General features: G+C 37.0%; 1 protein-coding gene and 1 pseudogene across 5 annotated transcripts in view; one reads left to right on the top strand and one right to left on the bottom strand.

The window, feature by feature from the left end:
• arhgap12a (Rho GTPase activating protein 12a) overlaps positions 1–13,751 on the bottom strand; it is a 30,513-nt gene extending 16,762 nt beyond the window's left edge. For all 5 annotated transcript variants that reach the window (XM_067362253.1, XM_067362254.1, XM_067362255.1 and 2 more), the window contains exons 1-2: positions 13,609–13,751; positions 8,377–8,996 (exon numbers count right to left, since the gene is read on the bottom strand). In XM_067362253.1, the coding sequence (XP_067218354.1) occupies positions 8,377–8,922 (546 nt within the window). In that variant the 5' untranslated portion in view covers positions 8,923–8,996; positions 13,609–13,751. The remainder of the gene's footprint in view (positions 1–8,376; positions 8,997–13,608) is intronic.
• Positions 13,752–15,965: 2,214 nt separating this feature from the next.
• On the top strand, positions 15,966–26,400 carry LOC137003893 (E3 ubiquitin/ISG15 ligase TRIM25-like; annotated as a pseudogene).
• The last annotated feature ends 790 nt before the right edge of the window (positions 26,401–27,190 follow it).

Below are 27,190 nucleotides of genomic sequence, written 5' to 3'. Positions count from 1 at the left end.
TCCACTATGGAAACTCACCAATAAAGTATTTCAAATTCACAGAATAAAGATCAGTAGACAAAAACATGCATCACAATGACAACAACTGAATCTAATAAAAAAACAAAACAAGCAATATATAAACACAAATGATCGCAAACACAAAGGCTATTCAATAAAAAGCATATCAACAGAGAAGCAAAGTGTTGTTTAAACTTCAAACAACAAGCCTGCTCTTGATAATTCAAAGCACTATTATATATTAGACGGGTGAGTACCCAAGAAACCAGCTGGATGATAAGAGACTTGTAGAAACAACCAGCAGGGGGCGTAATGCTCACCCTGTATGTCTGTGGATCCTCTTGATTTGGGGCAGGGGCCTTGGCTTTCAGATGACATATCAAACATGACACCTCTCATGATAATCAATGGGCCTTACATTACAAAATTATTTGATTATGTCTTCCTAAAACGTGCCCATCTCTGATTGACTGATATTCACACCCCTGCTGAACTGCTGATCTGTGCTTTTGCCTGATTGGCTGAAGTTTCATCATTGTAAGGCGTAGTCATCATCGTGAAGCACTTCTAGTGCATGAATGCATCTTTTATTTGGTCACTCATTGAAGTAAAAAAAAAAATGGGGCTGTAGGTTTGTTTTTGCATGAAACCAGAGAAGAAATAACAAAATAAAGAAGTATTATCTCTGTAGTAATTTAATATACCCAGTCTTTAAACATTAAATTCATACTGCAAACTAACCATGTTATAATTTCTTACATTTAGTAGCAGCATAGGAAACGCTGGTATGACGACAAACTCCAAGTGAACATTTTGTGATTTATCTACAATTAGAGCCAAAATAAGAACTGGGTACAGCAATGAGAATTGTACAGTTGGCAAAATCTTGGTTATAGACAACACGGTATAAGCATGTACCTTAAAGGTGCGATAGGACATTTTCAGAGAGGCTAGCAATAGCGAGCTAGCTTTCAAATCATAACATCCCACCCTCCCTTCAGAGCCACGCCTCCACCAAAACACATGAAGGCACACACACAACTGCTCTCAGCAAAGCGTCACAATAGATGGCGTTAAACTACCTCATGTCTCAAAGCAAAAAACATTGCAATAATAATGAATGTAAACAACTTAGAGATCTTGTACCTGACTGCTGCAGATTCATTTTGGTGTTGATACTATTGACATGGATACACATAATTCCGAGTCTGAGGATGTGAACAGCTCTGATCAGAACACAAGTTTCCAATGCTGTTTCCCAATTTGCATACTATCTGTTCTAAATATTATTTGAAATTAGAATTAGTGTCCCCCAAATTGTAGTATGTTGAAATAAATATTCCAAGGATACCCGGATGACGGATATGCGAGATCGATAGTTAAGCAGAGTGGATTTGAGTGATTAATAATCATTATCTAACCTGACGAAAAGATATTTATTAAATGTTATTCTCATTATATTCCATTTGCAACAACATTGTGAACTTTTATAATGATGCATTCGGTCATTTACTTTTAAATGCATCATTGTGCATAAATGAGGAGTTCTCTGCTGGAAAGAACCATGACTGGCAGATCAACTACATTAGTGCGACTACATTTCTTTCTGAAATGGTAGGAAATTAAATTTAATTGAATGTGGAGAATTTTAACTGTGACAAGATGATAGAAAGGGCAGATTAAAAGGTGGCAGGATGCACATAACCAAGTGACAGAGCGTCCGTTAAAGATGCAATTATGACAAAGTAGTATGTCCCAAAGCTTGCATACTCTTCTGCTACACACTCAAAAGTATGTACTTTTTCTTCACACAAACGGTATAAAACTTTAAAGTTTGTATAGTCTAAGTAGGTGAATTGGGTTGCAGCACATCTCTAAATTATGGTAGTTATGGAGTGAATAAGCTTGTTGTTTTGATTTGCTAGGAACTGTAAAAGGTGGCTGTTGTTTGTTTGCGGTGCTCCGTGACGGACGTCTGTCTACATAAACTCTGCATAGCATGAAACGTGCTGATGACGCATGTCTGCCCTAACAGGGTATTTAGAGGGTATTTAAAAACATATGTTGACAGGCAGGTAGGATATTGTATCATTTCATTCGGACCGAATATAATGATTGGGTAAACATTTTATGGTCCTACGCCTTCCACAGATTATATATATTTATAAAAATACATTTAGACCATTTAACATCGTAATTGCTATCAGGATATGAGGAGAAATTCAACCAGTACAACAAAAAAATGTTTCTGTAGAGAATCACCTATTGCACCTTTAATGTGCCTTTATGAGTATGTGAGCATGAGGGTGTTCAAGCAGGACTGTGAACAAGACATTGTGAGTGCTGGAATGAGGAAGTGTAAGTGTTCTTGTAGCATGTCAGAACAGAATCCCTGGAATAAAGAGCACAAAGCTACCTCCATTTCTCCCTCTCTTTGCCTCTACCTCTTGCAGCCCTCATTCCATTCTCCTTTATATATCCCTGTTTCTCTTTCAATACCTCTATAGCTCCCTCTCTTAGCCTTTCTATCCCTATTTTAATTCTTATTGCCATGGCAAATATTTGCACATTTGTACTGCTAAAGTATTCACAGCTACGCTGAAAAAAAATTGAAAAGAAAATAATATTAAATTGAGTGATCAATGGAGTAACTGACAAATATGGTAAATGGTAAAGGGTTGACTAACTAAAACAAGTTAGAAATTAACATATAAAAGGAAACATGAAACATACTAAAATAAGGAAGAGCATTTTGAAACTTGAGACTTCCTTTCTCCCTCTCTCTTTACAAATAAATTTCTTCCATTGTTTTTAACTTCATATTGTCGTAATTTCACCCTCATTCCACTCCACCACTCTGTTTCTGACATGAGACGACTTCACACCACAAATCAGCAGAACACTGTGCAAACATGCCCTAAAGACACAGATGAGTGCATTTCTGTGCCGCTGTCTAATAGGCACGCAACCAAAAACACAAAAGAACGAGGGAATCGAAGAAAGAGACTTCAAAAGAAGAAAAAGCAATTATAAGGGAGCGAGACAGAGCAAGAGAGAGAGAGAGGGCAAGGATGGAAGAAAAGCATTTGAATAACACCTTAGAAATACAGTAAACCAGTCTAAATCACAGTGAAATATCTACAGCCAGTCCAGCTCCATACCACACACCAGGACCAAAGCATCCCAGGATGCATCAGGAAGAGAGAGAGAGACATATTAATCTGGTAATCTAATAATGTCTGAGTGAATCATTTTTGAGTTGCTCCACTCATTCAATCACGTAAGAGTCATCATTGGGTAATTAACACAGAGTTTTCTTCTGTGTTTGTTGTGTAAATAGACCCTCTGTGGCAATTTATACACCCCACGGACACACACACACAAGTCTGACTAGTCCTAGAGAGCTCCTCAGTTTATTCAGAATAATCCTGCAAGTATGTGTCCTCTGTGCTTAGGATGATAGGACAGATTATGCAGTGCAATCCTCCTTAGAGTGACCCTTGAAGCTAAACAGTACTCCGAGAAAGAGAAAGTGACCTTTGAACCTAAACAGTACTGTCTATGCAAGTGTGTCACAAGTTTGTTCTGAATACGAGTATAAGTACTGTTGCCTTAGAAGCAGCAAGATTTGATGACAGGTTAAAATCAGAGAGAATGTACTGAAAATATAGCCCAAGGAGTAGACTACTATGTGAAATCCTTCACTTAGTAAAAAGATGTTGCATAATACTCAATAATGTCGTAAAATGCCCCGTTGCCACAAAGAATGAGTACAAAGCAGAGTATTGGAAAGCTAAAACTAAACTGGCCATGTAAAATAAAGTGCTTGTTGAAAATGGTTGGAGCAATCTAAGTGAATGGCTTGCACAGACAACACTAAAGTAATCAATGGAAAAAGTGCAGACTTTGTTGTCAGAATTTCTTTTCATCCAAGTACTAACAAAGTCCCTTTTAAGGCAAGTCACTCAGTTCACTTAACGGCTATCAAGAACAAAATCAGTAATTTTCAGGGCAGCTAGTATATCTCCTATATAACTGAATGGGGAAACACTGAAATCTCAAACTACTAGCCAAACTCACATTTCAAGAACATATTTCAAATCAGCAATAAAATCTGACATGAATAGTATAATAAATTATGCTTCTTACCCTCAAATAACACACACACAAAAGATATCCCAGCTATATTTTCTGGCCCAGCCAATGTACAAGTACAAAAGCTAAGTGCAAGTTTCACATAAAAGATCAGGCACTGACTTTGCAGATTGATTCTTTTATTCGGATGGTGAGATATACTTTACTAGACCAGCCATATTGGCTATTTCAACATCTCATTCAATTGTAATGCCAATGAAGCTTGTGGTTCTTGCCATTTTTTGTCTCCAATATTCATCAGCTGAGACAGAGTCTGTGGCTGAGACTACAAAAATCCGATGTTAAAACATAATACAACACCAGTTATTAGAAACACTCTCAAACTCAGCATTCACATCAAGCACTGAATCCAATCAACTGAGTCATAAGAAGGTTTAAGTACAAACCAGTGGAGGGATACATAAGATTAAACCATAAGCTCATAGCAGCTTTCTAAAAGGAGAAGAGAAATTAGCATTAGAATGCCATTTATTTGTATGATTATGTCAGGGAATTATATTAAAATAATTTTTTTACAACCAGCACATTGAGGTTAAATAAAGCTGTTGCAGCAGTGATAAGTGATCCATGTTTACAGTGAAGTGTATTAACAGTAGCTACCCTGCAGTATTAGCATTATAGTATTATGTAAGCTACAGAGCAATAGGCCCATGGAACAGTTGAACACTGAGATTCGGTCGACAGAGGAAACAGATTAAAACAGCTTATGCGTTTCATCTGCATCAGGGCAGAGGAATCAGGAATTTTTTTTTTTTTTTTTTACAATCAATTACAGTTGTGTAAAATGCAAAGACAAATTAAAACACACACACACACACACACACACACAAAAGTGCCAAAGCCTGCTATTGTGTGTGTTAGCCTGCTTGTGCAGAGATGTATATGCTGAGCGTTTGCTTTCTTAAATTGTGTATTCTTGATGTAGAGTTTGTGTGTGCTTCTCAGGCCAGCTGTCCACTAAACTGTTATGTAGCAGAGCTTATGTAATACAGCAATACACATCACACACATGCACATCCTGGTCACATCAGCATGTTACAGTAACTCAAGACAATAAGCACATCATGTTCCAGCTCCATTTTTTTTTCTCTGAAAACAACTGCTGTTTGTGTGTGGATGTGTACAGAACAACCTGTGTGAACGTCTGTGTTGCACATGCAAGCTCAAATTCATTTTATTGGCTAGTGTATCAAAGAACATAAATTGCTGATGTGCCATTAACCAAAGAGAAAATTCACTCAGAAATAAAAATCCCACACCTGTACAACTTTCTTCTGTGGAACACAAAAGAAGAAATTTTGAAGAATTATAATAGTCAGGATCTTTCACTGTCACAGCAAAAATAAACCAAGACATTTTTCAAAATATCTTCCATAGAAGACATAAATACAGGTGTAAAACACACAAGAGTGAGTAAACAATGACAGAACGGTCATTTTTTTGGATGAATTATCCCTTTATTTATATTTGACCCCGGACCACAAAACCAGTCATAAGCCACACAGGTATATTTGTAGCAATATTCAATAATACATTTTATGGGTCAAAATTATTGATTTTTCTTTTATGCCAAAAATCATTAGGATATTAAGTAAAGATCATGTTCCATGAAGATATTTTGTAAATTTCCTACCGCAAATATATATATATTAAAAATGTATTGCTATTTGCTAAGGACAACTTTAAAGGCGATTTTGCACCCTCAGATTCCACATTTTCAAATAGTTGTATCTCGGCCAAATATTGTTCTATCCTAACAAACCATACATCAATGGAAAGTTTATTTAATTCCGATGATGTATAAATCTCAATTTTTAAAAAAATGACCCTTATGACTAGTTTTGTGGTCCAGGGTCACATATGTGATTCAGAAAAGAAAGAAACAATAAAACAGAAAAGCAGAGAGAGTGCACTTTCTAACTAATTTTAAGTTGTGTAGTTGTGGTAAATTCAGCATTCGTGCATGTGTCAGTGTATGTGCATTCATGCATATTGTAAATGGAGGTGTGTGTGCATGTGTGTGTGCGCGTCCAAGCCTTACCGGTTCCTCTGGGTACATGATGTCTCTCTGCAGTGCTGCTCAGTGCAGAATATCCTATAATGGGAGACGCGGCAGCAAGCAGCTCTGAACTGGGCTGGATGCAGGATGCTAGTGCAGTGCGCTAATACACAAAAGCACGCACACAAACACAGAGAAACACTCTCCTCACCCCCTCCCATTCAACACAGTCACATCATGCTGAACATCCCGACCCAAACACTCTCTCACTCTCCCCTCTGTTCTCAGAGATTAAGCAAATCTTCATATGAACATAATAAAGACAACTGTTCTGTTCACACGCACAGATAATACAAGGAACTACAGACTGAGCATTCTCATCTCCGTCTTTCTCTCTCTCTCTCTCTCTCTCTCTATGTAGTACTGTATGTACAGTAGTTCAAAAAATTCTCCACGTCCCTGCAAGTGACCTTTGGTCACATACATTAACAGACACATTTGCACAGAACACACCTTGCTGAGTTTCAGAATCTTTACCTATAATATACTGTAGACCAGTGGTTTTCAATTTTTTAGATGCCACGGACCCCCGAATATGATCATCCTCATGTGAGGGATCCCCATTTTAAAATATAAAAGACAGCTATCTTTATAAAAATCCAATTTATACACTGAAAAATTGATATTATAAATCCAAAATTAATTACCATTAAGTAACATTTTATGTATGTATGTATGTATGTTCTGCTCACTTTATTTAACTGTAATCTAATTTTTATTTATTTATATTCATCAAAAATATATGTATGTACTTTGAACTAATTTAATCTATTTATTAGATTAATAACTAAAAAAATCTATATTATTTTTTTATTTTATTCATTTATTTATTTTAATCTAATTTAATTATTTTCTTATTATGTACAGTTTTTCTCTACATCTTTCACAGGATGATTGTCACTCCCTTGTGGCCCTCGTTTGTAAACTACTGTAATGATGATGCCAAGACCATTATTTTGGTTTGACGATTTCTGATGTGTACAGACAGTGGATTATGGAAGCAAGGTTGGAATAAATACAGAGAGGGTCATATCCCAAACAGTCCCTCCAGGATTTTGTGTTTCTGCAATCGCAGAATTTAATGCAAAATCAAGTAAACTCCACATATTTTGTGGGAGCTCGCATTTTTGTCTTCTTTCCATAATTCTTTCCAAAAAAGAGAGTGGGAAAGCAATATTAGGTAATAAAAATCTATATTTCAGAGTTCAAACAAATTAATCAGAGGTGTCCTGCTGATGCATTGCAGAGCACCAGGACATCCAGATATATAAGTGTTTTAAAAGAAAATCATTCATTCACAACCTACACTTGTCTATTATCTTTTCAACCTGTTCCAGAATGCATGAGAGAGACGCGGCTGTGCAAGTGATCCAATGCCTTATTTATATTTATGTGTTAAGTGTGTGGGACGAAATGAAAGTTTGTAGAGGTTAATGATAGGCTAATGTATAATGGGGTTGGGGTGTGATCAATAACACATCCATGCTGAATGAAAGTACTAAATTACACAAACAAAATCTTACTGACCCTTTAAACGGTAGGTGTGTGAATAAAGGAAAGCACTCAAAATGAAGCATTCATGCCATCCTACACATGCCATGATGACACAACATCAAACATTTGCTGTTTAGCAGAAATGCTGTGATGACACAGCAGGAGGGAAAGACGGAAAAACAGTGGGAGGAGACAATGAAAAAAAACTTCAGAGAAAGGAGGGAGTGTGACTGTGAGAGAGATGACTTCACATAACCACATGAAAAAAAACCCCTGATGAGTAAACAGGCTAAACAGCAGTCCAACACCATGTCATACAGGAATGTGTTTAGGAATGAACATGGTTTGTGTGCATGAAACTGATTTTAAAAATGTGACAAATTTTATTAAATCGACGTTCAAAAAACAGAAATTTTGTTAACTTGATTAATCTAAATTGTTTAAAGGGGCTTAAAGGGATACTTCACCCAAAAATCTAAATTTGATGTTTATCTGCTTACCCCCAGGTCATCCAAGATGTAGGTGACATTTTTTCTTCAGTCGATCACAAATGATGACTGGGGGTAAGCTGATAAACATCAAATTTTCATTTTTGGGTGAACTATCCCTTTAAGAGATAGGAATGTTGACTTTTTGGAAAGATGGGTGGGTATACAAGTGATTCTCACCTGTAGGTTATCAGTGGAACCGCTGCTGAGTTCATCCCCTGATTCTGAATCATTCCGGTTCTTATCCGAGCTGCCTCTATCCCGCTCTCCATCCACTATTCGACTTGGGGACTCTGCTCTGGAATGAGGAAGCGAGCCAGATAAAGTGTTTATTTGTCCCGTCGGGCTGCCGGGGCTACTTCTATCATCCCTGGGGGGCATTAAAGCACTGCTGGAGGAAGAGGGAGAAGGGCTCTTTTTGTTCTCATCTGGCCGCTGGATTTCCAGGCCTGATGGTCGAATGGGTCCAGTCCCCCCTCGGCTGTTTAGGAGGGGTTTAGGAGGGGGCATGAGAGCCCGTCGCACCTCTCGCACATACTGTGCTGGGACATAGAAGGGTTTACTGGCCTCGTCCTTGCGCACCTGCCACCAGTCATCATTGGTCTTCTTAACAAGAAGGTAACTTTCCCCCTGTTTAATGGTGATCAAACGGTCCTTGGATTTGTACTCATAGTCGTACTCCACCTCTATGTACGTCTGACCTGGAGCCACGGAGCGTTCTGCCATCACTGCCAGAGGTCAAAGGTCAATAGCAGGAGGAGAGGAGCATGGTGGGGTGCGGTGGGTTGATGTGGAATCAGCTGCAGGAGAAAGGGAGAGAGACAGACAACATTTTATCAGAAATATCAGTGACTGATGTCTGTATAAGTATGTGAAATGTTTTGCAATAGCTAAGTCAAGTCATTGGTATGGTAAATGACTGAAGAATGACAAATAAATACTTGATCAGGCTACTGTCATTCAGTTTCATCTTTGATGATAAACATTTTTATAAATAAAAATGAAATAAAAATGAATTTAAAAAGTTTGTGCTGTTGGTTTTCCCACAGAAAATAATGTCTTACTGATAATGTCTAACTTCCTTAAATATGTCATTAAAGAACTGGCTTTGTTTTGTTAATTCAATTGATATTACAGAATACTAACAGGGTGGTAAACAAAACTAAGGAGAAAAAAATGATTAACAATTAAAACAGCATTACTAAGACATAATTTGAAACATTTGGATTAAAGAAAGGAAATACGAAACATTTGCGACCCGTGCTGGTAAAATGAGTCACAATGAGCAAATTTTCAATAATGAGTAAAAAATCTTTAAAATTAATTACTTGTTGTAATCTGACTAAAAATTACTGATCTACACCTGTTTGAAGTTGATAGAGTCAGCAAAGTCCATTTGAAAAATCGAGTTAAAGTTTTCTGAAGCTTCCAAACAAAATCACCTAGCAAACATAGCTGAAAATCCCTGATAATACCACCAAATTTGTCACAAACCAAGTCAAAACCCATATCTTATAGGAATATTCAACTTTTTTTCTATGATTCCACAATTGTTTGATGGACATTAATGAAACAGACAGCCTATCTATTAAGGCCTACTGTATCACACAGATCTAATAGTTTTTAGTTTTTCCACCAACATTTAACCAAACGTTCACTTAAGACATAACAGATAATATTTGCATGAATACTCGCCAAGACAGATTTTACCAACTGTAATACTGTAATTCTGTGTATATGTGTAGGATCATGGCGTCTTTGTGCACACACTTCAAATCTGTCAGTCAGCGTAAGTAAGATCGGTTTACATCATCAGAAAACGTACAAATAAAGATACTTTTAGATGTTTAATTGCTATTTTGAGCATTGAGATCGCTAGACGAGGGCTTAATGAACCCATTTTTGTGAAAACCTCTAATTTGACCAAAATTGATTTTTTTCACTTGTTTTCCTAGGTGAAAAAAAGTAATGTTTTCAATAAGTAATTTCAATAATGTACTTAAAGTGCTCTATTTTCGCACACTAATTTTGTACTTCATATACTAAAAATTCTTCTTTAGTACTAATTAAGATAATCTTAAGAACATCTAAGTGTACTTAACTGTGCTATTTTGAGACACCATGAAATATGAACTAAAATGTGCTTTTAATATAATATCTCTGTATTTAATAAATATATTTAGTTACCACTTGTAGTACACTATGGGTTCAAATCTACTATAAGTGGTATCTAAACACATTTTTTAATACAGATATTATAATAAAAGCACATTTAAGTTCATATTTCATGGTGTCTCAAAATAGCACAGTTGAGTACACTTAGATGTTCTTAAGATTATCTCAATTAGCACTAAAGAAGAATTTTTAGTATATTAAGTACAAAATTAGTGCACGAAAATAGAGCACTTTAGGTATATTATAGAAGTGTACTTTTTTTTCACCTGGGTTACCTGTATCTTGAAATTAGCCTGTGCACATTCCGGCTCATTATGCCAGCACGGGTCACATTTAGGATGTATAATATTTAGGATGCATAATAATAGTTAAGCTGATAACCAAATGATGTAAGCAAACAAACCAATAATTAAAAAACCATTTAAAAAAAAATTGTGAGTTCAATATTTTGGCCAATGTATTTAAATATTCAGTATATTCTTAAGACATCTTTCTCTTCAACAGCCAATCACATGACCGCCTCCATTACCACCTTTCTATATAGACCAGCAAATTTAACCTGTAATTTCTCATCCAGTAACACTGTAATGCACAGTATTATGTTCATGTCTTTATTTGTGCACTTTACAGTGAATCAAATAAACTCCAAAGAGTTCATAGCAACACTACAGTGAAAACTACCATCATGGAGAAAGCAGAGAAACCAGGATTTTGAAACAAAGAGGAATTTGCTTCAGGGCATTTGAACTTCAGCACACAGCAAACATCCTGACTCAAGTGACTGACTTGTGCAACTCATCCTGACTACTGAGACACGATTATAAAGTCACATAATAATTGTACTTTTTCAGTGATTTTCTACAGATGACACCAAACACACAACAAATATACATTCACCTATGCTAAACATGACAATATTACACATATTAATATCACACTAAAAGCACTATTCATGTCTTAAAGCCTAAAAGTTTTTTATGTATGAACTTAAACATCTAGGTGACTTAGTAGTTGCACAAATGTAGTGATTTTTACCACACACAACATCTTTAGCAAGGACTCACAGTACTGATATGATGTTTAAAGTATCTACATGTGCTTAATGCTTGATAGTGTTTTCAACTTCAGCTGCACCAATGTATCGGGCAATAATGTATCGGCCGATAAAAGCAATTATTTTCACTATTTTATTTCCTGTCAATCAAAAGGGTGTGGAAAAAAACATGTCTCATACTGTGTGTGAAGAACCTTGCTGAATTTAGGGTTGGCGAATTTAAGACGATAATAACGCATTAATAGTTTAAAAAATAGCTATGTTAAAGCAGGCTATATTTAAATCACCAATCAAGCCAAGGTTGACACATCTGCAGTTTTTCCCCAAAACAAACACTTCATACAAGTTACAAAAAAAAAAAAAAATGCATGAACATCAGAAGGTATGTTAAAACATACAGTACAACTTATGTTTTAAGTTTTCGCTCAGTATTTCAACCATTAAAAGACGTCGAAAAAACAATTTGTGAACAATTTATTAACAATTTCACTTAACCTTGCTTTCACCTTTTTGTGTAATTATTTGAATATAAATAGCGGTTGAATATAATAGTTTAGGCTCTGTTGTTAATTTTAACCTCTAATATTATAGAAATGTACAAAATATGAGACATTCTCGTGTCAACACAACACACGTGCATCATGGTGCTCTCGTGAACACGCATTAGAGAGTAATATTTTGTAAATAAAGTGGTAAATTGTGTTTTTAGCGGAAACAAAGCACTTCATTGTGTTTATGTGTTTATGACAGATTTTTTTTTTTTTTTTGTGAACTAACCCTTTACCAGAGACCGCTGAATACAGCAGCTAAACACTGGCTTACTGAACACAAGCCTGATCCAATGAGTGATGATGACATCAGGAAGAGTAAATCCTGCGGTGAAGTGTCTGAGAATGGGATTTTGTTGGGTTGCACAGAGATAAATAAAAGAGATAAAAAAAAAAAATTAAAAAAATTCCTAATTCTTTTGACCAAAATAAATATAACTTTTTCCATGACTTCCCAGTAATTCATGATTATTGAATACGGATTTTTTTTGTATTTAATAATTATAATAATAGTGCTAAAACAAAGCAATTTCAAGCCATAAAATATTTTTGAACCAAGCATAGCTAGAAAATATATATAATCCCTATATGAGACACTTTTGATGGTTTTGCTAATTTACACATGACTTTCCAAGATTTCCATGACCTTGGAATCCTAGAGAAAGATCAAAGCTTTCTTTCATCTTTTTGGACTAGAAGACCAAAAAGTTTCATTCACAGGGCCTTTTCTCGCATTAAACACAGAAACATCTGTCGTGGGAAACTGCAGTGAATGAAAGACAGAAATGCCAGTAAGCAGCAAAAACAGCAAATGTGTCAGTTAATTGAATAAATAAATAATGCACAAAAAGTTTAACAAGACAATGTACGAGCAATGCATGTGACAGAAGCTCCGCCCACACACAGAAACCTCATATCTCAAACACAATCTTCCACACATACTGCCCTGCTGTCAACATGACAACAATCTAAAGTGCTGTCATACAGATTTTAATCCGGGATTTACGGGAAAGGCCGTTTAAACTAAGTGTTAAACTACATGGCAGAATATGTAAACTAGCGTTTAACGTTTGCCAAATATAATTTCCCCCAATATATGACACACAATTTGCAATTTCCTTGTCATTTTCCTCGGTGTATGACATAAATGTAGCATTATGTCATGTACACACTTCAAACAATGACACATCAATGTCAAATTTCACGCAATCAACTTTTCCAATCAAATATAACTAAATGACGAAAAAAAATATATGAACGTGAAAAATTTATTTTAATAAAAAATAGTTAGAAAAAAATAGACGCTAAAGTGAAGATCTTAAATAATCTGAGCTGAGGTCAGGTGAAATTCCTTCTCTCAGGTGACAGACACACTTTAAATCTCACCTATGTGACAGACTAACCTCTCAAATAAAATAAAATTAAATTTTCTCATTTAATTCAGTGTTCATGTCTGTATAAATCAGTTTACTCAGAAAAGAAGAGTTCAGAAGAGAGGAGTTCAGCTGACCTGAGGAAACAGGTTCGCTCTCATTCCTACCTGCTAACCTGCTAACACGTTTAAAAAATCAGTAAAACAAGATGAAACACCCATCATTGTACCTATTTTCACAGATTACCGACAGATTAACGTACCTGTAGAGATATTCCAGGTGTTTCGGGGGCTATAGCCAAAGAAACAGGCTAAATTGACGGCTCATTGGACTTGCTGGGGAGTTGAGCGTCGAAGTTCCTTGTTCCTGAGCCGCGGCGCGAGCGAACTCCTCCGGCACGCTCGCGCCCACTTTCGCCACAAGCGCACTCCCGCCTCTCCGCTCCCACGCACTCCTGGCAGGCCGGTGCCGGTGAACATCACTTGGACTCTGTAGGGACCTTCGACGGCACACTGATGCCACCGTGAGGCAATAGACAGAATTCTCGAAAACTCACAGTATTGTAATTCTAAAATTGTAAAATAAATGTAAAATAAAAACAAATTAGACACATGACAGACATTTTGTTGTGTTTCCTTCAATAGCCTTTATGTATTCACTGAGTTGCTCATTTAAATGGTTTCGTTGCATTTTTATTTTTCATTGGCGTTTCTAACTCAAAACAGATCAAACATTCAGTGGATTTAGGGGATCTTCTTTCTCTTAAAATATTAAATATTATTAAAACCAAGTGGATTCAACAGTGACTTTTCAACACGACTTTTAGGATATTTGAATAAAGATACAAATAAATAGTAAAGTATGTGTTATGAATGTATATATGATATTTTCCATAAATAATATTTACAATTGAGTCTCATATTGTAACTCCTGCAGTCATTTATTTTAACCACAGTGACAAATCAATCACAGACACAGTCAGGCTTTCCAGCACAATGATCAGACACTACCCTGTGTTACATGAAGATACTTCTCCCTAAACCCCCAGACTTTCATTCTGCACTGAAAAATGTATTCATTACCTTTACTTAATTTTCAATTTCATTGAGTTAATTCAAAATAGATCAGTTTAGCTGTGTCAACACAATTTAGTTGGTATAGGTCAAATTAAGGTAACACTTTGCAATAAGGTTACATGTTAGCATTAGTAAATGCACTGTGAACTAACAATGTTTTATTTTTATTTAATTTCTGTATTTTTATTAACTAACATAAACAAAGATTAATAAATACTGTAATAAATGTATTGCTAATTGTTTGTTCATGTTAGTTAATATATTATTTAATGTTAACAAATAAGACCTTATTGTACAGTGTTACCTAAATTAATTTACTCCAGTAGGCCTATGTCAAACTTAGTCAAATGTTTTTTGTTTTTGTTGTCGTCTCTTTTTTATTTTGGTCCAACTAAATTGTTTTATTAATTTACTGAGACTTATTTTTTATGTTCAAACTAAGCTTTATTCATCATTGTACAATGTATATAATTAATGAACAATATATAGTCTAAGATAAGACTGGTGTGTCTATTTTGCACTGTTGATATTTTATAGGCCTAGTGTCACCCCTTCTTTTGTAGATAATTTGTAGATTGTAGGCTATACACAAAAAAATTCTCTGTAGCATATTTTTTTGCATATATCCCATTCATTCCCACCTCGAACAACACAAGTTTGACTATTTTTATGACCATTTAGCTTTTTCTAATCAAGTCCATGATTGATTGATTGATTGATTGATTGATTGATTGACTGACTGATTGATTGTGATCACATTAACGACTGCCATAAAAGTAATTGAGTTTTGCACCATTTCAATTAAGTAGCCTTGTGATTTTTAAAATTTCAAAACTTTTTTGTTTCGGCCTAAAATGACCGAACGTTTAAGTTTGTGTCCCTGCTGTTCCATTTTTCCATTACTCTCACCATTTCACGCTTACAAAGGTCCTAAATGTTGTTTTAAACTTTTTCTAGACCTTGACAAGTAATCAAAGTCTATACACGGTAAAATAATCAGATGGCAATCACGCAGCAATTATAAAAGCAACAAATAAGTTTAAAATTATATATGATTTGCATAAATATAATTGTATAAATTGTCATGTGATGGATCTGATAAAATAATTATCAGATTATTGTAGGGACAGTTAGTGAACAGTCAAGTCACCTTTATTTTTACAGCACTTTATGCAATACAGATTGTTTCATAGCAGCTTTACATTGATAAACAGGGAAATAATGATCAATAATGCAAACTTCATATATGGGACAATTTCAAATTCTGCTGTAAATGAGCTGTTAAAAAGAGAATAGTGTCGTTATTCAGCTGCAGTCGGTTCAGTGTAGATTCAGTTCAGTTCAATAACAGTGTTGATGGTGCAAAATTATTATTTGTGTCCAATAGAGGGCAGCAGAGCGTTAGATTGTAACATAGTTGAGACATACATAGACATTATGGAGACATCTACCAGTTCTCTCTTTCCCTTCTTTCTCCCTCTGTTAGCACCCGCCCACTATCAGTTCAGTAAAAGTGAAACTCATCACTTCCTGCTCAGTCTGGGTGTGTGATTCAGCAGTTTTGTGCTATTGTTTCTAATGGTAAGACTGTGAGTTACTATTTGTGCAGAAAAATGGCAGAATCCAGTGTTTCTTTGACTCAGGATCAGTTCAACTGTTCAATCTGTCTGGATCTACTGAAGGATCCAGTGGCCATTCCCTGTGGACACAGTTACTGTATGAGCTGTATTACAGACTGCTGGGATCAGGATGATCAGAAGAGAGTCTACAGCTGTCCTCAGTGCAGACAGACCTTCACTCCAAGACCTGTTTTAGGTAAAAACACCATGCTGGCTGAAGTGGTGGAGACACTCAAGCAGACAAAACTACAAGTTGCTCGTCCTGCTCAATGTTACACTGGATCTGGAGATGTGGAGTGTGACATCTGTACTGGAGACAAAAACAAAGCCATCAAGTCCTGTCTGGTGTGTCTGAACTCTTACTGTCAAAATCATCTGGAACAACATGAGACTTTATTCAGTGGTAAGAGACACAATCTAATGGATGCCACTGGACGACTGCAGGAGATGATCTGCCCTCTACATGAGAAACTATTGGAGATTTTTTGTCGTAATGATCAACAATGTATATGTTATCTGTGTACAATGGATGTGCACAAAGATCACAAGACTGTATCAGCTGCAGCAGAGAGGACTGAGAAACAGGTATGAATTTATACTGAGAATAAGTAATATCAATTGCAATGTGATTAATTTGAACATATTGTCATTAAGGGTTTTGCTTTTATCACACTGTGCCATGTGTTTTCTAAATATCTCATGGAAAATCTGAAAATTGTTATATAATAATAATAATAATAATAATAAACTTTATTTTATACAGCGCCTTTAAAAGGGTATTCTCAAAGCGCTTTACACATAGTACAAAGAAATAAACAGTCAATACTCAATAAAGAAGATAGATAAGTAGTAAAAATAGTAAATAGATAAATAGATACGAAATAGTAAAAATACAAATTACATATAAGCAAGTCTAAAAAAATAAGTTTTAAGAGAAACTTTAAAAACACTAAGAGAGTTTGTATGTCTAATATCACAGGGGAGAGAGTTCCAAAGTTTTGGAGCATAGGAAGAGAAAGCCCTGTCACCCATCGTGCGCATACGAGTCGTGGGAATGGTCAGGAGGCCTAACTCCGAAGAACGGAGCTCACGCCTGGGAGTATAAACTGTTAAAAGCTCAGATAGATAATGTGGGGCTAAGTCGTGTAAGGCCTTATAAGTCAACATGAGAATTTTAAAATCTACACGAAACCTGACGGGAAGCCAATGTAGGGACTCCAAGATAGGGGTGATATGCTCTCGGGTTCTTGTCCTTGTTAGGATTCTGGCAGCTGAGTTTTGAACATATTGGAGTTTGTTGAGGGTATTTTTCGATACTCCCGCGAGCAGGGCGTTGCAATAATCAATGCGCGAAAAAACAAAGGTATTGATCAGTTTTTCTGCAACATTAAAAGAAAGCTTAAGCCTTGCGATGTTTCGGAGGTGAAAAAAGTATGTTTTAACGGTATTCTGTACATGTGGATCAAATGTAAGATGAGAATCAAATATCACCCCCAGGTTTTTTATTTTTGTTTGAAACTCGAGAACAGTGCCATCAACATTGAGTGAAGGAGAACCAGCGTTGCCTATTTGGTGGATAGAGCCAAGCAGCATGACCTCTGTCTTATCGCTGTTAAGGCAGAGAAAATTCTTTGACATCCAAATTTTAATCTCCGATTTGCAATGTTCGAGAAACGCCACTGCAGTGTGATCTTCAGGTTTTGAGTGAATGTAAATTTGAGTGTCATCTGCATAAAAATGATACTTAAGACCCAGTGATTGCAAAAGATGACCAAGGGGAAAAATATACATGCTAAAGAGTATAGGACTCAAAATAGATCCTGTGATATGATTTAATTAACAACTAAATCATAGCAGGTGTAGGAATAGCAGTCAGATACTAAGTTTTGAACAATTTGATTTGTAAGGTTAACACAAATGTACTATGTACAAACATTGATTTAGATATATTTAAATATTAACATGTTTTTTTTTAATCGAACACATACTGTACACTGAACAATATTCTTTCAAAACAGATACAGTTAGAGGAGACACAGAGAACAAATCAGAAGAGAATCCAGGAGAAACTGAAGGAGCTTGAGGAGCTGAGAGAAGCTGTGGAGTCTCACAAGGTGAGTTTTGAGCAGAAGAACAACTGCTGGCTGCTGGAAGAGCTGTTTCAGACTCAGTTAGGACTCTCCTCAATCAGTCAGTGAGGAGCCAGTGCTGGAGCTCTTTCCAGTCCCACTGAAGCCCACTGTGGGAACAGGCTGTGTGAGGGACCAGTAAGAGCTGATTCTAATGCGTCTCTCTCTGTGTGTCCTAACAGCGCTCTGCACAGGCAGCAGTGGAGGACAGTGAGAGGATCTTTACTGAGCTGATCCGCTCCATTGAGAGAAGCCGCTCTGAGGTGACACAGCTGATCAGAGATCAGGAAAAGGCTGCAGTGAGTCGAGCTGAAGAACAACTGGAGCAACTGGAGCAGGAGATTGATGACCTGAGGAGGAGAGATGCTGAGCTGGAGCAGCTGGAGCAGCTTTCACACACAGACCATCACATTCATTTCCTCCAGGTAACAGATCTGACAAACAGGACAGTGATCTTTAGGAAGGGAACAGATTGTGTTTCCATCAAATGTTTCTGTGTCTTTAGCTGGTGTTTCTCTTGTGTCTTTGTGTCTGTGTAGAGTTTCCAGTCTCTCTCTGTTCCTCCTGGATCTACAGACTCATCCAGCATCACTGTCAGTTCTCGTCTCTCTTTTGATGATGTTGGTAAATCTGTGTCTCATCTGAGAGAGAAACTGGAGCATTTCTGCAGAGAGGAGATAGAAAAGATATCTGATAAATGTAAGTACTGGATCATTTATGTACTCTCACATTTAAGTGATTCATCATGAAATATAATGTGCAAAGTGTACAAAAAAATGAATACAAAATCAATGTATATTTAATGTTCTCTGTACTTTTATTAACATTCCACAGTAATATACATTGAGATCATTCCCACACCTGAGCACAATTTCAGGGAGGAATTCTTACAATGTAAGTCTCCACACACACACATCCTTGTTTATACTACTTTGTGGGGTACATATGACCCCATTAATATCTTATATATATACACATACATACACTATATTGCCAAAAGTTTTGGGACGCCTGCCTTTATGTGCACATGAAATTTAATGACATCCCATTCTTAATACGTAGGGTTTAATATAGAGTTGGCCCACACTTTGCTGCTACAGCCTCAACTCAGGCTTTCCACAAGTTTTGTTTATGGGAATTTTTGACCATTCTTCTAGAAGCGCATTTGTGAGGTCAGGCACTGATGTTAGACGAGAAGGCCTGGCTAATTCATCCCAAAGGTGTTCTATCGGGTTGAGGTCAGGACTCTGTGCAGGCTTGTCAAGTTCCTCCACACCAAACTCACTCATCCATGTCTTTATGGACCTTGCTTTGTGCACTGGTGCGCAGTCATGTTGGAACAGGATGCTGAAGCATTAAGAGTTCCTTTCACTGGAACTAAGGGGCCGGGGCCAAGCCCAACCCCTGAAAAACAACCCCACACCATAAACCCCCCTCCACCAAACTTTACACTCGGCACAATTCAGTCAGGGAAGTACCGTTCTCCTGGCAACTGCCAAACTCAGACTCGTCCATCGAATTGCCAGACAGAGAAGCGTGATTCGTCACTCCAGAGAACACGTCTCCACTGCTCTAGAGTACTGTGGCAGCATGCCTAAAACCCAAGGCTTCCGATGCTTTGCATTGCACTTGATGTAAGGCTTGGATGGAGCTGCTCGGCCATGGAAACCCATTCCATGAAGTTCTCTACGCACTGTTCTTGAGCTAATCTGAAGCCCACACGAAGGAGGTCTGTAGCTATTGACTCTACAGAAAATTGGCGACTTCTGCACACTGTGCGCTCTGTGATTTTACATGGCCTACAACTTCTTGGCTGAGTTGCTGTTGTTCCCAATTGCTTCCACTTTGTTATGATACCACTAACAGTTGACCATGAAATATTTAGTCTTGAGGAAATTGCACCAATGGACTAAAGGCTCCGGTATACTTCAAACGAACTTTTTTTTCGTTCTTCGTTTAGGGGTAAAACGAAGTTCGAAATACATGACCAGCAGCCATATACTGTAAACTAACATCTGACGCCGCCCACACTGCTGAGAGCGACGTTTAGAAGAATATGTAAATATGTGCCGTGCACTTTCTTCTCAGTAACAAAATAAACACAACAAAAATGAGAAAACGGCAAGCATTTATTATAGAAAGCATAAGAAAAGCGTCTGATCATAACAACATGGGTATGTTAGCACGAGCTCTGCAAAGTAGCACTCCAGTCACGTCACGTCTTCATATAGCACTTTATTCAATGGATTGCTTAAAATCAAGCAGCTTTACAGTATCAAACACGAAAAACAGTGCTAGTGCCTCATTTTTTTACAAGCAAAACTTCATTTTGTACTATAAAGCAACTATCTAGTGTGTTCATGTTTTCACACGCGGAGCTCTTAACGTTACCTCAACAAAATCTACAGACGAAATGAGTCAGAGACGCGCCCACGCGAATGAAGGCGGAGCCTCAGCGCACACCTCCTGTTACGTTATCGTCACTGACCAATGGTAGTACGAAGGTGTTTTGCAGGTGGAGTGAACTTTTCCTGAAAGTTCGCTTTGGCAAGCCGTTTCGAACTAGCCTGACTACGTCAGACTTCCTACTTCCGCTCAATTTCATTTCGCTTCTGTACTCAGTCTGAGACAGCGTCAGAGCTTTCTGTTTACCACCGGTCTGGAAACAGCCGGGCCAATCAATGAACAGAGGGCGGGCTGAGAGCCGTGACGTAGATGCTAAGCGCCGAGTTTTACATTGTAGGTTAGAGAAATCGAAAACCGAAACGACCGCGGAAATGGGAAACGAGACACGGGATGCAATTCGCTCTGTTATGGAGAACATTCAACTCTTTTCAAACTGAAGCCAGAACAAGAAGAGTGTTTGATAAACATTTGTTTTATCATGTGTTTACAACAGGTTTACAGTGGAAGTTCAATCATAGATTTGAGTTCGATGCATGATGTCTGTGCTTCGATGCGGCTGTACAGGCATATAACATACGTAATAACTAAACGTATCTGATTGGCTTACGGGTAACCAATGATTTTAATCTTCAGACAAGCGCCCCCTGGCGAGAGAGAAAACACTTCTCTATTATGCCATTCCAGACTCTGTCTACGAAGCAAAGTGAAGTAGCAGAGTCTGGTATTACCAGGCTAGTTTCGAACTTCCAAAAAGAACACAAAACGAATTTGGCCTGATTTTGTTCGAAATTACGTCACATCAGTTCTTTCTTCGATTTCACTTGAAGTATACCGGGGCCTTTATTACACAGGTGACAACTTATCACGGTACCATCCTTGAATTCATTGAGCTCCTGAGAGCGACCCATTCTTTCACAAATGTTTGTAGAAGCAGTCTGCATGCCTAGGTGCTTGATTTTATACACCTGTGGCCATTGGAGTGATTGGAACACCTGAATTCAATGATTTGGAGGGGTGTCCCAATACTTTTGGCAATATAGTATATTTTATATATATATATATATTTATACAACAGTTCTGTCTGGTTTTCGAATCTGATTGGCTGATAGCCATGCGATATTTCAGTGATAACAGCACTCCTACTGCCTTTTCACCGTTTGTATCACTCAGCTTGAAGTGACCATCATGGCGGCCGATCAAATCAACCGTAATTTTTACAAATACTACTTGTACCACGAACTGTAGTTTTAATAGTTTTTTAGGCGAGAATGTAGTTGTTTAGACCTGAAATATGTGACTCATATTTAATAACAGCGCCTATTTTACAATTTGTTTTGACGTTTTCGGAGATGCGAGCTCGAGTGCATCAGCGGCCGTTCAGTGCTTCTGTACCGCCGAGATCAGCTTCATCTCGGCCAGTGCCTCGGGGATTTGCCGCTGGCTCTTATAGTGGTTAAACACAAGACATAATTCAATTTGAGTACATAGAACGGGCAGTCTTTGGTCTTATTGATCTATTATTTGTTCCAGAGCAAGTCGAATTGTGCTATATTAAATTTGATAATAATAAACGTTACGTTACATCCTTCTATAGCACATTGGCTACAACTAGACGGGACATATCAGACTCTTCTCCGCTTCAAATACGTAAAACATTAAACTTTATAAACATATGTTTTTTTGAGTAAACAAAACGCTTTACTTTTTTTTTTTTCAAACATCAGATCTTTATTTACCTTTGCATTGCACAGAGGAGATGTCCAAACTGTGTGCGCACTTCATTCAGAGGTGAGGCGGATTAATGAGGCTTGATTGACAGTTTGAGGATCCAATGGAGTTAGGAGGTTTTGTCACAAGCTCTTTAAAATCCTTTTCATTCGTTAAATATTTGTAAAACCCACATACAAGCGTAAATGGTGACCTATATATATATTTTTTTTTAATAACTAGTGCTTTATGTTTGACTGAACTGTACAATTGTGCTTATATGTTGTTGTTCAATAAATATTATTTTATATAAATATGTCCATTAAGTAATATGGATTGAGTGAACATTACATTAATACGCCATTAGATGGCGGCAACACTTTACAGGAGAATTAGTCAGTGAGTCACAACAGACTTTTAAATTGAAAGGAACTTTTGCAAAAGGAAGCTGAAATTCCCAAAGCTGTAAAAAAAGATCGCTTTCCTCAGCGGACATTCAAACGGACTTGTATAAAGGATGTAATATTATGGACATCGACTTGATGAATGAATGTAATGCCAGATATATACCAGACACAGGTAATAGCCTACTCCCTCTCTCTCTCTCTCCCTCTCTCTCTCTCTCTAATACTGTAGAAAATTCAATGTGTTTCAATGAAGCGACTCAACGTTCCTTCGTTATAGTTCTAAAGTGACATTTTAGAGTTAGCAACGGAGGCTTTGTCCAACTGTGAATTTGAGATTTGAATCCGTGGCGGAAGGAAGTCGTGCTGCACAGAAGAGGGTTTTCAAGACACTCCGTTGTTCTTATTTATTTACACACTCGTGCCGTCGAACTGTTGTATAAACGCAATATCACACTCGTAGCCGTGCGATATGGCTGTATATCAGCACGCTGTGATTACCTGCGGCCTCGTGCCTACGGACGAATCACAGCGTGCTGATACTCGTGTGATATTGCCAGGGGCGTAGTTTGCGGGGGGGGGGGGGGGGGGGGATGTGGTAGGGAGGTAACCCCCCCAATATTCAAATCCATCAATTACAACCCCCCCAATATTTCAACATGAAAATCACAATAGATCTATACTAAAATATGTATAATTCATTTGTTTTGTAACAATAATTTTGTTTCTAATCAAATATGTTTGTCATAATAAATTAGTCAAAAAAATACCCGCCTTCCATTGAACCGATTGGTAACGCCCAACGTCACACTTTCACCAACACAACGCGAGTGGAGCTCTAATGTTTGAATGGAGAGCACGGGAAGCACCAAAAAATGAAGAGAACCGTTGCCCAGCCAACAATATTAAACTTCTGTTCAAAGAGGGACGTTAAAAAGAATAAAGCTTAAACTGAGAAGGAGGTATGAAAACATTGTAATAGCTAGGTACACTCCACATATATTTTAGCAAGCTAATCCATTGCAATTTAGCCATAACTACCAGTGTAACTGTAACCAGTTACTAAAACAGCCATCTATTTTGTTACTTCAGTTTTCAATAGCGTCTGTAATTATCAATGACAAAAGTATTCACATCGGTGACTTTTGAACGAATTGGCTGAATGAACGATTTAAGTAGCTCACTCATTAAAATGTCAAATCGCTGCCACCTACTGGCGGTTTCAATATATAACATAATTTATTTCTTTTTAGAATCACTCCGTTGTGTTAGAATTTGATCAATGGTTATACATAAATTCCATAAAGTTATGATAGATAGATAGATAGATAGATAGATAGATAGATAGATAGATAGATAGATAGATAGATAGATAGATAGATAGATAGATAGATAGATAGATAGATAGATAGATAGATAGAGAAGAAATAAATTATCCAATAACGCTACACATAAAACATTTTTTTTTTAAATAAAAAAAAATAATAACAGGCAGCATACCAACGCTCAACCCCCCCAATGTTGAAACCAAATCTACGCCCTTGGATATTGCTCATATATATATATATATATGTGTGTGTGTGTGTGTGTGTGTTCAATACTGTGTGTTCACTAACTTGGATGTGTTAACAGAGGAAAAAATTAGGGTTACCATACTTGACCTACACTTTTTTCACTTATCATTGTGGGGGACATTTGTCCCCATAACAAAGGGTTGACCTGAACCACACACATACACATTACTACTTCTACTACATTGGTTAACCCCCTTATAATCTAATTGATACCAACATGCATTCAATTAAATGGGGTTTAGCTTGCTATCTACGACATATGATAATGTTAAGCATCATCACACGACCGAAAGTGCTGAATTCCTGAATATCACCTCGATTGAAATTTACACTAATTTCATACAACAGGTCAATAAACAAGTAGTTAATATAAATCACTTACGTTTTAGATGCAATATGCCTGTTTTTTTGTTATATTGTAGCAGCGAAAATAGTTCCAAACAAAGCAGAACCAGCGCATCTCGCACATCTCGCAGCTACGCTCAGCCGTTTTGAATGATTCGGCGTTTTGAGCGAATCGGTTGAGTGAAGATTCAATCGCCCATTCATAAACAACTGCTTCATTCTTGATTCAGAGTGAATCGTTTAATTAATGACTCAGTGGCGCACTCATTAAGACGGTCACTTGCCGCCATATACTGGCGGTTTAATTTCATGTTTAAAAGTATAAATTTCCCACCAGCATTTCTTATTTGTTTATTCAAAAATATTTAAAGAATCTGATAACATTATTGAACGCAGTTGTACTTTTTCAGTGTACATTTTTTAATTTGGTAACAGCCCTATAGTGTCTTACTATTTTAATCTATCAAATGTAAGAATATGAAATAAAAGATTTGAATTATATATATATATAAATTTATTATTATTATTATTATTTTTTCTCCAGACAAGCTACTTTTTTACTCTGACAAGTAAATGACCAATTTAGTTGTCCAAAGGACAAGCACAAAACCAGGCTTAATGTCGAGCACAGTATTTTGTATTTATGTTCTGTCCTTTAATGGTAGCATCACTCTTATATTTGATACTGACACAAAGGAGAAGGCACAGGCCTACAGAAATACTTTATTGTCATCAGATGTAGCTTTCGCACCACCAGCATCTACAGAATGATTTTGATCAGCATTTTATCGAAAGCTTGAAACCACAGAGCCCCCCCACATAACAAATCCCAATTTAACCCCTGCCAACATGTAGTACTACATTTCTTTTGTTAATCTTAGTTCTAATCTTAGTTGAATAAAAATGAAAATAAAACTCTTGCAACTGTTAATATTTCAAATAATTATTTCCTGATGTCTATATATTTTTTTTTCAATCAGATTTCCGTAAGTTCACCGTGTGTGGATATAAATACAGTGGATACAAGAATTTGTCTGTCTGAGGGGAACAGACACAGATACACTGACACAGTCCAGCTGTATCCTGATCATCCAGACAGATTTGATGGTCGTCATCAGGTGTTGTGTAGAGAGAGTGTGTGTGGACGCTGTTACTGGGAGGTTGAGTGGAGTGGTAAAGTAGGTATATCAGTGTCATATAAGAGCATCAGCAGGAAGGGACGGGGAAATGAATGTATTTTTGGATGCAACATTCAGTCTTGGAGAGTATATTGCTCTCCCTCCGCATGTTCATTCTGGCATAATAACAAACAGACTAAACTCCCTGTAGTCTCCAGCTCCTGTAGAATAGGAGTGTATGTGGATCACAGTGCAGGAACTCTGTCCTTCTACAGAGTCTCTGACACAATGACCCTCATTCACAGAGTCCACACCACATTCACTCAACCTCTCTATCCTGGGTTTAGAGTTTATGATTCATGTGGATCACATATTTCAAAAGTAAAACTGTGGGAATTGAACTGATTTGATGGTACAGAAAATCAAGTTTGAGCTCAAATTCTGAGTGGAGTCTTTTCTTTATTTATTTCCAAATAAATAAATAAATACTATCTGAACTCCTGCAGTGAAATAACATGTGATTTTATTAGTGTGTAAACGAATCAGATGATGTTCATAAAGAAATTGTAGAAAAAAGATGAATGTAGAAACATTATCATTGACACCAACAGTAGAAATAATACCTGTAATGTAGCTTAATTTACTTGCTTGATGTAAATAAAACAAATAAGAAGCATGAGATGAGAGTTTTGTTGTGTTTCCTTCAATCATGCATATATTCACTGAGTGGATTTAGATGTTCCTCTTTTTCTCTTTTCTCTTTTTGACAAGAATACTTCAACAATATAGCTGCAAGCAGCAATTCGGGGCCAAGCCCCAGTAGGGGCAGTAGCGCAATACGGAGCAGGAAGAGCAAAAACAGCAGAAATTGAATGTACATGCAAAACATCTGGTTCAGAAGGACAGGTGGAAATGAAATGAAAATCAATAGAAGTTCAGAGAATGAACAGGGAATGAACTAAAAACACTTGTATCTCATTGAAGAGGAATAAAGATTAGCACAATCCTTATTTGGATAAAAAAGGTATCAAAATGACTCATTACACACAATTGTATAAAGGAACCCCACACAAGATTCGAATCCACGACCTCCGGGTCCAAGGTCCATTTCTCATCTCATTGCACCACTGTGCAAGTGAATGTTTCCACACCTGCCGAAGTTTATTAGTTCATGTGAAAATGAACTCAAAATGAAGAATTCTTATAAAGCTGCACTTTAGATCATTCTGCAGCTCATCATGCTGTAGTGCAATACAGAGCAGGAAGAGGAAAAACAGCAGAAAATGAACAAACATGAAACAGCTGGTTCAGAATTACGGGCAAGAATGAACTCAGAATGTACATAAGCTTAGATGAAAATGAACACAGCATGAAACAAAAAGCATTTATTTCTAATCCAAGAGGCAGTAAAGGAATCAAAACACACTTCGGGGCTTGGCCCCTAATTAGTATTAGTGGTCAGTAGA

Source organism: Chanodichthys erythropterus, chromosome 16 (genome assembly GCF_024489055.1).
Source record: "Chanodichthys erythropterus isolate Z2021 chromosome 16, ASM2448905v1, whole genome shotgun sequence".
Lineage (NCBI taxonomy): Eukaryota > Metazoa > Chordata > Actinopteri > Cypriniformes > Xenocyprididae > Chanodichthys > Chanodichthys erythropterus.
The sequence above is the reverse complement of the archived record's forward strand: the minus strand, read 5'-3'. Positions and strand labels throughout refer to the sequence as shown.